We start from the raw sequence: 16,482 nt of genomic DNA on the forward strand, positions 1-16,482 counted from the left end.
AAAAAAGAACTAAATAAAATAATAATATTGGGCTCAATAGTAAAAGCCCATTCATAAATCGACCCGCCTTATACCGACCCGGTAAGGCCTGCGTGATTGATACACGTGGCTAGATATTAGAACGTAAGTAATATCGAGGGCAAATTCGTCCACCGCAGCAGCCGGAGATAAAAGAGATTAAAATTAAATTAATATTCGATAATAAATAAACAGAGAATTAAATTCGATTAATTAATTACGCTAAGAGATTTGCTTCGACATTTTCTCTCTTACCTACTGTGAGTGAAGCTCGAGAGAGAGAGAGTCGTTGACTGAGGAGGATGAAGGAAGAGGGCGAGAGTTCGCAGAACGTAAAGCCTAGGAGTAAACGGAACAGTGTAGCCTCGGCTTCTGCTTCCGCCTCCGCTACTCCCGTTAACCGATTCCGACACCGCTCTGCTAGATCGCCTTCTCCACCTCTAACTGCTGCTGCCAGGTATCATCCCAGATCGAGTTTTAGAAATGGGAAAGTGTTGTTGATTTCAATTCAATTTTTTGAATCAGAGCCTTGGAATGAGATATATCTAGATTGGGTTTAGTTGTTTGAGATTTGTTTCTTCAGTAATTGCTAGCAATGCTTCTAATTTTTGAAAAGTTTTGTTTTTCGGGATGATTAATTTCAGCTCAATGTTTAATAGCTCTGTAGGAGCTTCGTCTTATGCTGTTCCCGTAAACGCTGGGAGTGTGGACTGGACGGGTCAAGGGATGGGATCATCAGGACGTCCTTGTAGGCCTTGGGATAGAGGAGATTTACTTAGACGACTTGCCACTTTCAAGCCTTCTAATTGGCTTGCCAAACCCAAAGTAAGTACGATGATTGGATTTTTTCTTTGGTCTAAATGCTGCTTCCTTTTTATTTTATTTTTTACTTGGTTCAAAGAAATTTGGTATAGTTGATCAACAATATAGGAAGTCATGAGAATGATATACCGGAATGAAAAATTGAGGAAGAATGGTTAGGTTAGGTTAGGTTGATTGATTCTTTGGGTTGTTTTATGTTGTCTGACTAAAGGTGTGTCTTGTTGCAGACAGCTAGTTCTTTGGTTTGTGCTCAGAAAGGCTGGGTTGGTGTTGACCTAGACAAAATTCAATGCGAGTTTTGTGGATCCAGTCTACATTACTCTCCTCCACAAAATTCGTTGAAACGTCCCGAAGGTCAGTTCTTGTTATTGTGACCGAACTTATCTTCTTTTTTCTTTCTAACTGTTGGCATCTGGGGGGAGGCTGTTTGAGTGTTCGTCATACTCTTGAACTGTACAAAAAAGGACAATTTCTCAGTCTTTCTGAGCATCTTTGGTGCCACTAGTTTTGATGAATAACCAACTTTTTAAGGTTGAAAAGAGTTTTGATTTGGGTTGTAGTCTCTCATTTCTTCTCTTAAGCAAGATATATTATCAGACATGAATGGACAGCTTCTTTATATATGCTTCTAATCTTTGATATTCTTTACCCATCTTTGATAACAGCTGATAGCAACGGAGAAGAATTCTCGAAGCAGCTTGATGTCGCGCATGAGAGCTCTTGTCCTTGGGTAGGAAATTGTTGTCCAGAAAGTTTAGTTCAGTTTCCTCCAACTCCTCCATCAGCCTTGATTGGGGGTTTCAAGGATCGCTGTGATGGGCTCCTACAATTCTATTCCCTACCTATTGTTTCGGTGTCTGCAATTGACCAGATGCGTGCTTCAAGAGGGCCGCAAATTGACCGTCTTTTGGCACTGCCTCAAGTCTATTCCAATGATGATCCCAGTTTTAGAATGGGTAATATCTCAGCTACAGAAACGTCCAAAGAAGAGGCTCTCAGTAACTACGCTCGCGTAAGAACTCAGGGATATGTGCTTTATATTCTCACGCGTACCAGCCAAAAACTGTTACTAGTTCTAATATGAGTTTTATCTTTTAGGCTCAAAAGTTGATAAGTCTATGTGGGTGGGAGCCTAGATGGCTTCCAAATATCCAAGACTGTGAAGAACATTCTGCCCAGTCAACTAGAAATGGGTGCCCTTCAGGCACAGCTAGAAATCAAAGTCGTCTACAAGATCCTGGTCCAAGTATGAAACAGTTCTCGGCTTCATCTCGAAAAGCCTCTGGAAATTATGAAGTTCTGGGTCCAGAATATAAATCAGAATCCAGATCACCTTTGCTGGATTGTAGTTTATGCGGTGTAACCATCAGAATTTGGGACTTCTTGACCACTTCTAGACCGGTTCCACTTGCGCCTATTAATGCCAATCTTCCTGAAACAAGCAAGAAAATGGGAGTAACACGTGGAACTAGTGAAACAAGTGGAATCAATGGGTGGTTTGCTAATGGAGGCATGGCACAGCAGCAAAATGAAGAAGTTGACGAGGCTGAAACATCGGGTAAAAGGAAATTAGTATCAAATACAGGTACAAGCTTCTATCAAACTGCAGCTGGTGCATCATCCTCTGCACAGCTGAACATGTCTGTGACGCGTGATAATTACCAATTTAGTGATAGAGGAAAGGAAGTTATGCGAAGGCAACCTTCAGGAAGTGAGACTGGTGATCGTGCTGCTTCATATGAATCACGGGGGCCAAGTACTCGTAAACGGAACCTGGAAGATGGTGGAAGCACGGCTGATAGGCCACCTTATCTACGGATACAACATGCAGACAGTGTTGAAGGGTCTGTTGTTGACCGTGATGGTGATGAGGTTAATGACGACTCAGCAGGGCCTTCAAAGCGTACCCGAGGCTCTGAAGTGCAAGACACTTGTCTTCCCTTTTATGGGAGAGATTTATCAGTGGGTGGGCCAAGTCACTCAGTGGATGCTGAAAACGAGAGGGAAGTAAATAGAAGTGAAGGAAATGAACAAGCTCTGGCTTTCCGAGGTGCCAGAGACTCCGCACGTGCTTCCTCTGTCATTGCCATGGATACAATTTGCCACAGTGCCAATGATGACTCTATGGAAAGTGTAGAAAATCGTCCAGGGGATTTTGATGACGTAAATTATCCCTCTGTGGCGACAGCTCAAAGTGCCGACCTCAACGATCCTTCAGAATTTAATTTAAGCAATCAAGCTCAGCAGAGTGCATGCTTCCAACCAGCTCCTGTTCGGTCTAATGCTGAACAAGGCATTAGCAGCATAAATGACGGTGATGAAGTACTGAACACAGAGACTGTCACAGCTCAGGGAAGAGATGGGCCGAGTTTAGGCGTCAGTGGGGGTAGTGTCGGAATGGGTGCAAGTCACGAGGCAGAGATCCACGGAGCAGACGTTTCAGTCCATAGAGGAGATAGCGTCGTTGGAAGCATGGAACCAGTTGCGGAAGTCATAGAGAATCTGGGAGAGTTCGCACCAGACCAAGGCGTTACTGATGATTTTGTTCCTGAAGAAATGGATCGAGAAGATAGGCTTGGGGATAGTCAAGATAGGGTGTCTCAATCCGTTGCAAAGGCGGACAGTGGGTCCAAAATTGTTGATTCATCGAAGGCTGAATCTGTTGAAAGCGGCGAAAAGATGAGCAACATGAACGTGTACGATAGTGTTCACCCATCACTGTCTTGCAATGCTATTGTGTGTTCTGGTTTTGAAGCTTCTAAAGACGAAGTGACCCAGACTTGGAACGAGTCTCCGCTCAACGCTGGCTTTGCACTCCCCGGATCAAGTTACACTGCTAATGGCCAAGGTTCGTAGAAGTTTCTTCTTTTGGTTTATTAAAACCCACTGATTCATCACTTTGAAAGAGTATACACATATATTGATTCATTTTCAGGGCCTCCGAACGGAGATAGCAATGATGAAATTGTGGAGTTTGATCCCATAAAGTATCACAACTGCTACTGTCCTTGGGTAAATGAAAATGTGACTGCTGCTGGATGTAGCAGCAACAGCTCGAGCTCTTCAAGTGTTGCAGAGGCGCTTTGTGGATGGCAACTAACTCTTGATGCCCTTGATTCCTTCCAGTCACTCGAAAATGCTCAAATCCAGCCAATGGAATCAGAATCAGCTGCATCTCTGTGCAAGGTTTCCCCCCCATCTTGCTTCCCTTCTTACTGAGAGATAATGTGGACATTGACATTTCTTGGTTTCAACTGTTTTGTTTGTAGGATGATCACCGAGCTCCTTCCCAGAAGCTCTTGAAACGCTCTTTCATCAGCAGCCATGGGAAAAAATAGGAGCGGAAGTTACTTGCGGAACGAAAAAAACAAGGTACCATTACAAAAATTTATATATTTTCAGACAGGAATCGATATCTATACATATCTAACCAATGTGATTACTGGTCAGGTTCTTTAGCTTGGGTTTCTCTCTAGCAGTGCAAATAAAGAAGTTTGCATAGTTATCTCTCGGATCTACAACCTCCCTTTTTTTTTGTAAATTAAAAGTTAAAGAGTTTGTGTAGTAAAGTGAAAGACACCTAAACAGAGGTGAGATTACTAATCTCCCAATAATCTTAATACTCCCTCGTCCGTTTCACTATAAATGTTACTTAACTTGTTTTACCAAAATTAAGAAAATTGTATAATAGACTAATAATATATCTTTTTTAATGTATGACTAACTTGGCGAGAATAATTTAAATAAAAATCTATTGGTTATTCAAAAGAGTAAAAAATAAATTTAGTGTAACAAATTTACATTAGAATCTTAAATGACATTTATTTTGAAATAAAATATAAAATGACATTTTTTATGAAACAGATAGAGTATTTAATTCTTGTTTCTAATTGTTTTATCATAATTCACCCTCATAATTCTGAATCAGACAACTTTGATTGGGTTTATATCAATTTTCAAGGTGTCTGATTCTCATGTTTAAACCATTAATTCAAACCACCAACGTGATGGGTAAAGGCAAGCACATGACAAAGACAAAAGCATTATCTTCCATGATCAAAGTTAAAAGATAATAGTAACATGACAAATTAGAGATGTCTTAACTAAAAGAGCTACTGATCAACTTCCGAAGGCAGCAACTTCGACGTTTTTGTTGGAGAACGATGGCTGGAGGATCGAAGCGAGTAAAGAGCTTATAAGAGGAGATTAGAGAGAGAACGACATAGAAGCCAACCACGACGAATGTGATTATGACAGAAGCAGTGGCTCTATGGCAGAAACTACCAAAGGAACTGCATGCATCGCTCCATGTAATGGCATCGTCTCCTTTGTACGCTAAGTACAGAACTTCAGTAGACACAGCTCCAGCAGCAAGAACCACGTAGGTTAGAATCTGAGATGACCACGTTATTAAATTAATTAGTACTATTAAGAGCGGGTCATTTGATGATAAAACCGAATGTATAATCAAAGATATAATATGAGACCTGGTCGAGACAGAAGAAGGTCCAAACACGAGGCATTGTGGAAGAAGAACCAGGCATGGCAGAAATGGCTGCTGAGAGAAGAGAGTAGCCTGCACATATTCCATTTGCGTGCACCAAGTACCTAATCGTAATTAAGGTTCGTTATTACCATCACTAATCATTCATTACTTTTTTCGTCCATAGTATAATCATTTAATCTTTCTAAATCAAACCCTAACTTAAATAATCAACACATGTACCCTTGACTAATACGTCTCTTTATAGTTTGGTATGAATATAACTAAAGCATGGTTTGTTTGGTTTAACGGTACATGTCACAAATGTTGAGATGTGACTCTAAATGTTGAAGATAATAAATTAGTAAAATTTATATGTATGGAGAAGATACCTGAAAGCTGAGAGGTTGGAGTAAGAAATTGAGCCGAACTCATTATCCTGAGAGTCTTGAAGCATGATAACAAGCGCTGCAATGCAAAGCCCCACCGGAGCTAACCGGAGCATTGTCTCGGCGGTTCGGATTCCCGTACTACCATCCTCCCATTTCTCCGTCGCAGTACCACCGGAAACGCCGTTGCTAGTCTTGTGATGATCATCACTCTTCTCCATTTTCTTCTTCACTTTTTTTTTTGTTTCTCCTATCTCTTTCTCTGGTTGTGGTTGCTGTTGAGGGAGAAATGTGGTTATAAACAAGTTGTGATGATTTTATTGTGTGGAATTAAATTGGATAAAAGAAAGTGTTGGATCGATAGGGTTGGTGAATGCATTTAATTTCGATATTCATGACAATCATGTCGCACTTCCCTAGACGGAAACATTTAAGGGTTTCCAAATTGACAACAACGCCAAACATGTGAAGATTAGATCGCTCCACTACGATCTAAGCTAAGTCATTGTGATTGTTAGTACGAAGCTCTATTCCTCTATAATCAATTCACTGTAATATTTTGTGTAGATACGACGTTATAAGAAATATCTATATATATAAAAAAAAAAGATTGTTATCCATCTCTTTTATTGTGACGTCGTTTCTCGCTTCAGTCTTAAGAAAACTGTAGCTAATACTAACACGTAACAAAGCATCGTGCATGTTTACAGAAAATCATAGATAAGTTTCTTACGATATGGTCTACGGACTGAGTTAGGAAACCAGTTAGCATTTATATCAAAGCCCTAGCTAGGTTTGAACTTTGAAGTAAATATTTTTTTTTTTTTTTTTTTGCTAACCGAGTATCCTGGCCCCACCGAAGTAGTCCAGACTAGAGACCGAAGTGAGCATGGACGCTGCCAGGGCGTCACCATGTGGCTCACCGTATAACGGTCTTCGGTCTCGGATGCTGCAGCCCATATGTAAATTCTGCAGTGGCCAAAGCTCGAACCCAGGGGCGGACACTCCAGCTGGAGCTCCTATACCACTAGACCAAAGCAACTTGGTTGAAGTAAATATTTCTTCGTTTATATATTTTCAAAAATGTAAACCATGTTTATAGGATACTAAAATTTGGAGCTGTTCCAATCTCGTGACCGACACTACGTTCTGGAACATTTGTTCTTTGTAGAGAGAGTAAATGTATAGATCGAGTAACTAATAGTGTTGCTATGTTTTTCCATAGTATTTATGGTTTACTTGGTTTGTTGGCCCCTTTTAATAAAAAAGCAACTAACTATGAGTAATAGCCCGCTGTGATTTTTGGTGGAACAAATAAATACTCTGGCTGCAAAGGTCTTTTTTTTTTCCTCTGCCTCCAAATTTCCATAAGCATAAGCCTTGGTTAACAGCCATATTCCCTCTAAACATTTTAAGTTTATATCATTAGAGCAACATTAGTGGTAGTTTCTCACCCCACTTTTTCAAGAAACAAAATAATAAAATAAACAAAAAAAATAAGAAAGGGAATGTAATTAAAGTTAGAATCGATTGTTAACTTTTAAGAGGATGTAGAGAAATGATTTCTACACTTGTTCATTTTCTAGTGGTTTTAACAATTAAATTTAATCATGCAACTAAATAACTTTAGTTTATTAATAAATAGCTGAGAGATTAGATTTGAGAAATTTACCACTAAGGATGCTCTTATCTGATAAAATATTGGGAGCAAATAGTTTAAACATCAAAACAGCATGATGTGTTTTGTTGTTAACTAATAATAAATATTAATATTCCATTATAAACAGCAAAACAAGTAATTGACTCGTTAATTCAACTATGTGTTGTAATTGGATGGATCAATTATTGGCTATGGGGTGTCAGTGTCAGATGAGATTGACATAATTGATCGAGAAAAAAATATCAAATATACAAATTATTTTCGTATTAGGCACGAAAGGAAGAACAAGTCCTCTGAATATGTATGGATCGTGAGCTGAGGTTTTTTTTTTAGTTTTACTAATATATATTTTTTAAAATCAAGTACTTAATGATTTTTGAGTTGTTTGAGTTGAATAAATATATCTTGCATATTTTGCTTATGGGTTCAATTTTTTCATTTATCGAATATATAACCAAAAAAACTAATTCAATAAAATCAAAAGTCATTCAGAATTTTAAATCGGTTTTCTTGATTTGATGAGATTTAGATATCCAATTCAAACATTTATTTTATTATGGATTTTCATGCTTTTAGAAAGTAGAAAGTACATTGTGTTCCAAAAGAAAAAAGTTGAAAGTACACAAACAAAGAAAATACAGATATTACATAACAGAACAGAACATAACGGTCTTGATACCGAACCATTTTGTTTCCTTGTGTGTTCACTGTTCAGACCAAGTTAGGCAAACATCAAAAGCATCTACTCGGCTCCAAACTTCTTCCTGAGGACATAAGCATACTCAAGGATCTTATCAGAATCCGTCAATGCCTTAACCACGCTCTCTCTCTCTAAACACCTCTTGGTCCACTCAGTCAACTTTGGGAACTCTGTTTCGATACTGAACTCACCAAACTTCTCCATAGCTTTGAACCAGCTGTAATAACCCATCAACGCTATGTCTAGGAACCCAAACACTTCCCCACCGTAGTAAGTTTTGTCTCCAAGCTCTGTTTCAAGTGTCTTAAAATGTTCAAGCAGTTCTTTCTTGGCTGCAACTTGCTCTTCTCCATTTGTTCCCCATACTTTCCATGATGGGTCATAAAACTGAACACACAAACACAAAAGAACCAAACAAAGTCATTAACAATCTGTTTTTTTTTTTGGAAAAAATACAAGTTCTTGAGTTTAAAACATCTAAAACTTCGATTATATTTAAATCAATCTGATTATAAGAATATTTATAAAAAAGATATATTTCAACTGAACCGGTCCTAAAATTTTGATTAAAAATTAGGGACTAAACCAATGTTTTATTGGGCTATATTATATTAGAGATCGTTTACCTTTTTGTCAATGAAATCTGCCCAGAACCTAGCTTGAGCTTTCTGGTAAGGATCAGAGGGGAGCATTGGGTATGTACCGGACCAAACCTCGTCGATGTACTCGAGCTGGATAAGAGATTCACAGATCGGTTTACCTTTGTGGATGAGAACAGGAATCTTCTTGTGAATGGGATTCATCTCGATGAGTAAAGGAGTCTTAATCCATGGATCTGTCTCGATGTACTCATAACTCACTCCTTTCTCAGCCAAAGCCATCTTCGTCCTCATACCGAACATGCTTGGCCAGTAATCAAGCAGAATCACTTCGTCCGCCATTTTTTTTAGATCAGCAACTGTTTTCAACTGCGCACTTATTATTTATTAATGTCTTTTTTGAATATGTAGAATGAAGGATAAAGAGATTGGTGTTCTCGTCTTTATAGAGTTACCACGAAAATAAGGTTTTCGTAGTTTAGTGCTACACGTAACATCACATAATTAATTATTCGATATTTAAAATTTATCTTTTCCTTATAGAATATGTGGACTAATAGATGTTCACGTTTACGCCAAGATCTTAATTATTATATCCACGATTTCAGTCGAGATATGATATATTTTTATACTTATTTGTCAGCTAACATCTCGATTCGGAAGGAGATATCACTGTATTATTGATAATTTTTAATACCATTACAGTAGTATGCGTTTTTATTATCGGAAACTGTACTTTCTTTCTTGTTGCTTAAAGTAAGGCTTATATGATTTCACTTATATTACGATCATTAAACCATTGATTTGGTCATTAAACCATTGATTTGGTATTAAATCATAACGTGGCATTTATCTGGGTCTTTTCCTAATGCTACTCCAGCTGCCTGTGTTCTTTAATTATGTACTTGGAAATTGTTATACAGTTGAACCAAACAAAAAGTAAAAAGTTATTATACATTTTGTCGGCAAATATTTTAAATTTTTAATATTGTTTAAGCTTTGGCTCTAACAAAAATATGCTATGTACAAATTTAAATTGAATGGCAACATAAACACAAAGTTCAAAACTAATTTGATGCAAGGGACAGTTTGAAAAACTTGTTTTAGTTAGACATACAGTATTCGGCCCGAAACGTGAACTAAGCCGGCCCGTTATGGGTTGAACATAGATTCAAAAGCCTGAACCGTGGCCCATTAGTAATAAGGATCCATTCTGTTGTTTCCTTTAGTTAGAGTATCAGAGCGACGGTACGTGATATGATTCCACATATTCAATCAACTAAGGCGTGCTTTGAGTTTTTGACCCACTAAACTACAGTATATAATATGATTATTTTCTCGATCAATAGTTTCCAGATAATAATAACAAAAGTCCATCTAGTACTTGGTCAGTCAAGGCTGCTAGAATAATACCGGTCAAACCTGTTTTACCCCATACAAGAATCACGTCAAAGACAACAAATATATAAACAATGTAATAATACCGTGATTGACCGTAAATTAATATTTTCGTTAAAAATACCATAAATTAATATTTTTCCTTTTTGCCAAAAATTATAAATAGTTTTGTTACTCGTATAAAATTCTAAACACCTATCAAATTTGTTTAAAAAAGTATCTATCAAATAAAGTTACAATCTCCAGTTTAATTTGATCCATTAGGTTACAAACCTCTTTGTTATAATGCAACGTTGGTTAACTGAGTCAAATTTCTATAGTAAGTGGAAACTCCTTATATGAAAAAAATCGTTATTCATGAAAAAGCCTATGATCGTAACACCATACGTAAGCATGTACCAGAATCAATATATCATTCCAACCTATATAATAGTTGCGTTTATATATGATTTTAAATTATGCTACAACAATAAAGAAATATGTTCTTATCCATATAGTTCATAAGGAATCGCAACACTAAATGTTTCTGAAATATATACTTTTAAAATACAACACATAATTTTTTGGTCCTCTGTATATATACCCCATGTATTTGTCTACACATATAACAAGCATCTGGAGATTCAACAGGCAATTACTCAGAGGCCAAAACACATTCTAATTTTGTTGTCTTAAAAAAAAGCAGATCATCAAAGTATGTCTAGAGTTAGGTCTGAGCCGATGAAGGTTGTCTTCATTAACACACGGTACATCCAGACAGATGCTCGGAGCTTCAAGTCGATTGTTCAAGAACTCACCGGTAAAAACGCCGTCGTCGCTGAGGGTCCTTTCGAATTCTCCGCTCAAGGGTACGGTGGAAAAGATTCATCACATCAGTATTTTGGCGGCGGAAGAGAAGCAGAGGGAGGTGTAGAGACGACGGAGTTCGATAGATTTTTTAGGGAGATGCCTCCGGTCGGCGAATTGTTTAATCTATGGTCAGAAACTTGACTAGTGAAAATTTGAAAATACGTTTTTCTTTTTTACTATTTGATTTAGTTTTTTTTCTCGTGGTTGTTATGGCCATTGGGTCTCATCTTTGTATCTTAAGCCCTTTTAAACACGAGCGAACCTATATTTTGATTTCTTTTGCTTAATATGATTTCTCTTTATAGAGTGTTTTGCTTAAAGATGTTGGTTCTGCTTATTATGTGTACTCTGGCCTCTTAAATGGTGTTTGATAAGTTGTAGTTAAGTCTCCGGAGAATCACTATGGTTCTGTCGGCTTTTGTTTCTAGGGAACATTGTTTGTTCCGCTGGCTTTTAGTCTTTGGGAGTTTGTCATAACTCGCCAACTTGGTGTTAAACAAATCAGTGTGTAACTTGCTTTATGATCAATGTAATCTAGAAATGTTAAAAAACAAGGAAATTAATGTTTTCCACTTTTCAAATAAGTATGCATGCTTGAAGGAAGGATATCTTGCGAACTTGAGGTTATAATGATCATGCAAAGATATGAAAGGAATGAAAAACAAATTGTGATTTTACAAGATGTGATTTTGATGTTTCAGCATTGTATTGATTATTAGTGAGAGCTGTATATTGTGATGGAATAGTGGAGGATGATGCTAAGGGACCGATCATGGAATAGTTAGTAGTTGTGGAAATGTCAAAGAAGGACGAGAAAATGAAGATTCACATGCTTTGGTCTCTTTGATATTAAATGAGAACATAAGAATTTAAGTGTGGTGGTGGTCATCTTTGGAGCTTCAGGGTTTTAAAGGTTTTTTACTTAGGGCATAAATCCTCACATGCCTTTGTCTTTTGGTTCTTGAATATTATCAAGTACACTTTTTTACCTTCTCTCACTTTGGAATTTGGACTGTCCACGTACATTTAATTTCATATAACAAATAAATCTAAAATGTAAATGTGAGTACTGTTATTCATTATAGTCACTTCCTAATATTCGGTCATATGTTACTTTAAACCCTATCCTGGCCGCGTGTGTTATGTTCCAAATGGTAAAGTTATCAGTTTTTAACAAAGTTGTTTCTAACACAGAAAATAAGTTTGTACTAAATTTTGTTTCTAACATTAACATCTAAACTTTACATGATATAGAGAATGATTGGTAAACTTCGGAGAAATACAGAATAAATAAAAAGGTGAAAACTAGAGTAAATGTTAAAAAGTGAAAACATGAAAGGGAAACAAAAGCCAACGTTAACTATATTTCCAACAAACCTAAGAGTTACAACTGTGTGCTTCCTTTTACTACTTTTTTTTTAATTGACTGTTAAATTAATTTAAAAAAACTCTTGTTACAACTGTGTGCTTCCTTTTACTTTTCTCTCTATACATATTGCTTTTTCCACTTTATCAACAATATGTAGAATAAAAGTTAAAAGATAACATTTAACTTGATTGGTAGTTTTTTAGCTGAATAGAAAGTAAAACAAAATTGGACTGAGCTCTGTTCATCAAAAAGAGCAGAGAGAGAGAAAGAGAGAAAAGCTTTGTTAAGGGGATCTGGCGGTCGGTCGGCGCGTGAGCGTCCGTGCCGCCGCCGGAAACCTTTTTTCTGTTAGATTAAGTTGCATGTCCTATCTCCTCTTAGTCTCCTCCGGTTTCCGTTTGTCGGAACTCTGGTCAGCCATCAACCGCTCACGGGTTTTGGTCTTGGAGTCACGACGCGGCTGCGGGAAGGATGGCGCGGTGAAGACTTCGGTAGTTGTTTCCTTTTCTCCGGGAGACGGAGGCTTTCAAAGTTCCGTCGCCGCCGGTCCTTGTCTCTGTGGCGGGGAAGCTTTTTCAGTTCCGCCGTCGTCGGCTCTAGTTCCCGGGGTGTGAAGGCTTCCACAGCCTTGCGCCGCCGGCTTCCGGTCCCTAGTACGATTAGGGTTTTATTTCGCTAGTCTTTTAATTTTGCGGTTTAGATGTGTTGTTCGGTTATGTTCTCGTCGGAGGAGAGTGAAGCTCTCCGGTGGAAAGGGTATGATGCATGCGACGGTTTTCTTTGGGTTATGCGGTTAACGGTGACGACGGATGAGATCTCGCCGCGGCGATTGATTCTCTCCGTTTTTAGAACCCAAAAGATGATGGCGGTGATGACTAGAGGAGCGATAGACGCCTGGTTTGCTCCGGTGTCCCGAAGGTTAGAGCGCCGGCGATGACGTGATTCAGTGGTGGAGAGACGATCCTGCGACACGTGTAACCTCGAAGTCGAGGATGGAAACACGTGTCCTCGCATCGAAAAGGATGTCACGCGAGGCGGCCGTTTCCAAGAGTCGATGACTTTAGGGTTTCTCCAAGTTGGGCCGGATGTAATGGGCCCATTTGGATAACGAATTTTAGCCTGGGTTGGTTTTTTAGTGGGCTTTTTTGTAATATGCTTTCTGGGTTTGGCCCGATTCCTTTAATATAAAAACTTATTGATGGGGAAAAAAAAAAAAGTAAAACAAAATTTAGAATCTGACTGTATGGTATAAATAGCGTAAAATGAAAAATGCGAAAAACATTTTCAGCTGATTTACTCTCATTTCGGCTAGTCAAGATAATAAATAATAACAATCATTTCCGCTGATCTACTCTGGAAAGAGAATATAGCAGAGTAAAGTTTTACTCAACTTGAACGAAGTGGAAAATGTTCTGCGCCAGCGATATTATTTTCTTTTCAACTCAATTTCACTTTTTTCACCTTTTTACTCCATCATGCAACCAATCACACCTTTAGAGTAAACAATTACCATCTAGTCACACTCTACAATAGCCAGTCTACAACTACTAGATAATGATACTGACCCAAAAGGTGAATCCAAATTAGTTAGTGCTAAAATGCTATATATATAATATTTGTAATTTAGTTTTGATTTTTTGTTATCTTAAGAAATGTCAAATTGGTTACTCGAGGTGTTGGAGATCACAAAAAGAAACGTCGAAATTAGGGGAGAGTAGTAAAAAGAAGATTGTAAGTTGAAATTTGTAGAAACCCGACAAAAAGAAACAAGACTGTCAGAAAATATTTGATTTGTAGGTAGAATGCATGTGTGCGTATTTATTATAAATCCACATTTATTATGCATTTTTCTATATTTATCTATCATGAAATGCATATACATAAACGTCAAAATGATACAACATTGATGGTGTCAGATTCAGTTCTCAAGCTTCTTGTACATAATTACATCCTCAGTTTCTCACCATTACCAGATTTTGGTGGTCTAGAATATCCAATTTATCCATGACAAAATATATGAAGTATGAACATTCCACTCGTGTATATTTTTATTACATTGCATGCTGACTTATTTTTAAAGAAGCTGACATTATTCGAAGATTGAAATTATACTTTTCACCCTTCTTCTCCCCCAATGGTCCTTCGATTTTAAAATCTCACTACCTCCCACTTCACCGACAGCTTTATTTCAAATCTTCAAAACACATCTCTCTCTATCTCTATAGGCTTCTTGATTTTTGAGAGTGTCTTAAAATGAAGCTGTCTGTTGTCATTGTGGGTCTTCTTCTGGTTTTATGTCGTTGTTCCTATTAACTAACTCACAATCATCCAACGAAGCTCTTTATCTTTTTCATATTTTATTTCCATATTTTCCCTAAGTCACCTCCTGAATTTCAAATTCAAAGGTAAGTTTACAATTCATTTTTTTCCTTCTAATTTTCCTGAAAATTTGAAGATAATTAGTATTATTACCTTATCTAAGTTCATCGGAATCCCGACATGAGTTATGTCTTTGGTAGTTGCTGTAATAAATGACATTCTGCTTTTTATTTATGCTTCAGCTTTTCATAGCCCTTTGAGCTTCCTGCAGCTTTTTAGTTAAGTCCCCTGCAGAAAACTAAAAATGCCAAGACCAAGGTAAAGATCTTGAGTTGTGCATGATCTAATACATGAGTAATGATGTGACTAATAAAGTTTTCTTTCTTTCTGGTGTTGCTTTCTTTAGAGTTTCAGAGTTGTCTCATGGGCAAGCTTCGAGGCTGAGGACATCATCATCTACATCTCACTCGAATCATCCCAACCGTCTGCTCACTACTGACCGGAGTTCTAATAAGCTTGGTGCTGACCGTAAATCTCCTAGAAGCGGCGGTGGACCTCCGCTTGGTCAGAAGAAACTTGGAGGCCGAATATCGGATCTAGAGTCGCAGCTAGGACAAGCACAAGAGGAGCTGAGACTGCTCAAAGACCAGTTGGCTAATGCTGAAGCTGTCAAGAAACAAGCTCAAGAAGAGCTTCATGAAGATACTAAATCAACCAAACCAAACCCTCTGGATGGAGCGGAGGGTTCTGCATCTGAAGCAGAAGCAATAGATAGAGACGAGATCCCTGGTGATGTGGAGAAAGAGACTGATGTGTTTGAGGTTCCTGTTGAGAAGATTGCTATAGTAGAAGAAGAAGAAGATGAGAAACTTGTAGATGAGGTCAAGATGTTGAAAGCTAGACTGTATGATATGGAGAAAGAACATGAGTCACTAGGCAAAGAAAACGAGAGCTTAAAGAATCAGTTAACTGATTCAGCTTCTGAGATGTCTAACGTGAGAGCTAAAGAAGATGAGATGGCTTCAAAGGTGAGTCAGATTGGAGAAGAGTTGGAAGAAAGCAGGGCAGACACAGCTCAGCTAAAGGAGAAGCTTGAGTCCATGGAAGAGGCAAAAGAAGCTTTAGAGTCTGAGATGAAAAAACTCAGGGTTCAAACCGAGCAGTGGAGGAAGGCGGCAGATGCTGCAGCTGCGGTTCTCTCTGGAGAGACTGAGATGAACGGTCGGGATCCATCTGGTGGGTTGTTTGACCCGAGTGCGGTGGTTGGGTTCATGGATGATACTGATGATGGTTTTGGAAGTGGGAAGAGGAAGAGTTCAGGGAAGAAGATGTTTGGTGACTTGTGGAAGAAGAAAGGGCACAAGTGAGATATGCATGACTATGTTTTTTCTTACCATTTGTATTGTATTAATCTCGAGACTTTTGTAAGTTGGTGAGCTTCATCAGATGCTAACTCACCAATCCAAATCATTTGCATTCTCTTTAGCACTTTTCACAAGAAAAAATGGTAACTATTAGAAATCGTGTCGCGGGCTCGGGTTTGGTCTAAAAGAACCGGATCAAGGCCCAATTTACCAAGTTTATTGAAAATGAGAGTCATCTATATAGCGAGTGTTACTATAACAAGACATGTCACGTTAGTGGCTGAGCTTGACTAATTTATTTACCAATAAATAAAATCCATTAACGAAAAACTAGTACAAGAACATATGATAAAAAATGTTTTAATATTAGTTCTTAGAAAATACGTTTTATCATTCATTTTTTGTGATTTGACATTCGGTTATAAGTTATTTTTTTTCCTTAGGATTATTATGTTGATATTATTAAGTGAATTTATGACCGTCGGATATAGTTTTCGATATTTCAACAACAA

At 37.9% G+C, this 16,482-nt stretch overlaps 4 protein-coding genes and 1 pseudogene across 5 annotated transcripts; 3 read left to right on the forward strand and 2 right to left on the reverse strand.

Annotated features, from left to right (window-relative positions):
• Nucleotides 1–66: 66 nt before the first annotated feature.
• On the forward strand, nt 67–4,536 carry LOC103835967. Of its 2 annotated transcripts, none has more exons than XM_033276799.1 (8): nt 67–475; nt 663–843; nt 1,068–1,194; nt 1,506–1,852; nt 1,939–3,688; nt 3,776–4,026; nt 4,110–4,212; nt 4,291–4,536. In XM_033276799.1, exons 1-7 carry the CDS (start codon nt 321–323, stop codon nt 4,176–4,178), a joined length of 2,880 nt encoding a protein of 959 aa, XP_033132690.1. In that variant the 5' UTR covers nt 67–320; the 3' UTR covers nt 4,179–4,212; nt 4,291–4,536. The 2 variants fall into 2 exon arrangements, with proteins under 2 accessions (XP_033132690.1, XP_009110421.1); XM_009112173.3 differs by having other exon boundaries at nt 678–843.
• Nucleotides 4,537–4,760: 224 nt separating this feature from the next.
• LOC103835968 lies at nt 4,761–7,658 on the reverse strand (annotated as a pseudogene).
• A 246-nt stretch (nt 7,659–7,904) lies between these two features.
• Nucleotides 7,905–9,093, reverse strand: LOC103835969 (glutathione S-transferase U26). The gene is made up of 2 exons (XM_009112175.3): nt 8,699–9,093; nt 7,905–8,459 (listed from the first exon to the last, which is right to left on the reverse strand). The coding sequence occupies exons 1-2, from the start codon at nt 9,011–9,013 to the stop codon at nt 8,115–8,117; spliced, it is 660 nt and encodes a 219-aa protein (XP_009110423.1). The 5' UTR covers nt 9,014–9,093; the 3' UTR covers nt 7,905–8,114.
• A 252-nt stretch (nt 9,094–9,345) lies between these two features.
• Nucleotides 9,346–11,362, forward strand: LOC103835970 (VQ motif-containing protein 1). The gene has a single exon (XM_009112176.3). It carries the CDS (start codon nt 10,766–10,768, stop codon nt 11,057–11,059), a length of 294 nt encoding a protein of 97 aa, XP_009110424.1. The 5' UTR covers nt 9,346–10,765; the 3' UTR covers nt 11,060–11,362.
• Nucleotides 11,363–14,143: 2,781 nt separating this feature from the next.
• On the forward strand, nt 14,144–16,123 carry LOC103835971 (interactor of constitutive active ROPs 1). The gene is made up of 3 exons (XM_009112177.3): nt 14,144–14,692; nt 14,849–14,924; nt 15,013–16,123. The coding sequence occupies exons 2-3, from the start codon at nt 14,911–14,913 to the stop codon at nt 15,971–15,973; spliced, it is 975 nt and encodes a 324-aa protein (XP_009110425.1). The 5' UTR covers nt 14,144–14,692; nt 14,849–14,910; the 3' UTR covers nt 15,974–16,123.
• The last annotated feature ends 359 nt before the right edge of the window (nt 16,124–16,482 follow it).

The sequence above is a fragment of the Brassica rapa genome, chromosome A08, assembly GCF_000309985.2.
Source record: "Brassica rapa cultivar Chiifu-401-42 chromosome A08, CAAS_Brap_v3.01, whole genome shotgun sequence".
Lineage (NCBI taxonomy): Eukaryota > Viridiplantae > Streptophyta > Magnoliopsida > Brassicales > Brassicaceae > Brassica > Brassica rapa.

Coding starts and splice junctions, on each gene's coding strand:
- LOC103835969 (XM_009112175.3), bottom strand. CDS start 9,013: ATGGCGGACGAAGTGATTCTGCTTGATTACTGGCCAAGCATGTTCGGT. Junction 8,460..8,698: donor CAGATTTCATTGACAAAAAG/GTAAACGATCTC, acceptor TTGTGTGTTCAG/TTTTATGACCCATCATGGAA.
- LOC103835970 (XM_009112176.3), top strand. CDS start 10,766: ATGTCTAGAGTTAGGTCTGAGCCGATGAAGGTTGTCTTCATTAACACA.
- LOC103835967 (XM_033276799.1), top strand. CDS start 321: ATGAAGGAAGAGGGCGAGAGTTCGCAGAACGTAAAGCCTAGGAGTAAA. Junction 3,689..3,775: donor TTACACTGCTAATGGCCAAG/GTTCGTAGAAGT, acceptor ATTCATTTTCAG/GGCCTCCGAACGGAGATAGC. Junction 4,027..4,109: donor CAGCTGCATCTCTGTGCAAG/GTTTCCCCCCCA, acceptor TTTTGTTTGTAG/GATGATCACCGAGCTCCTTC.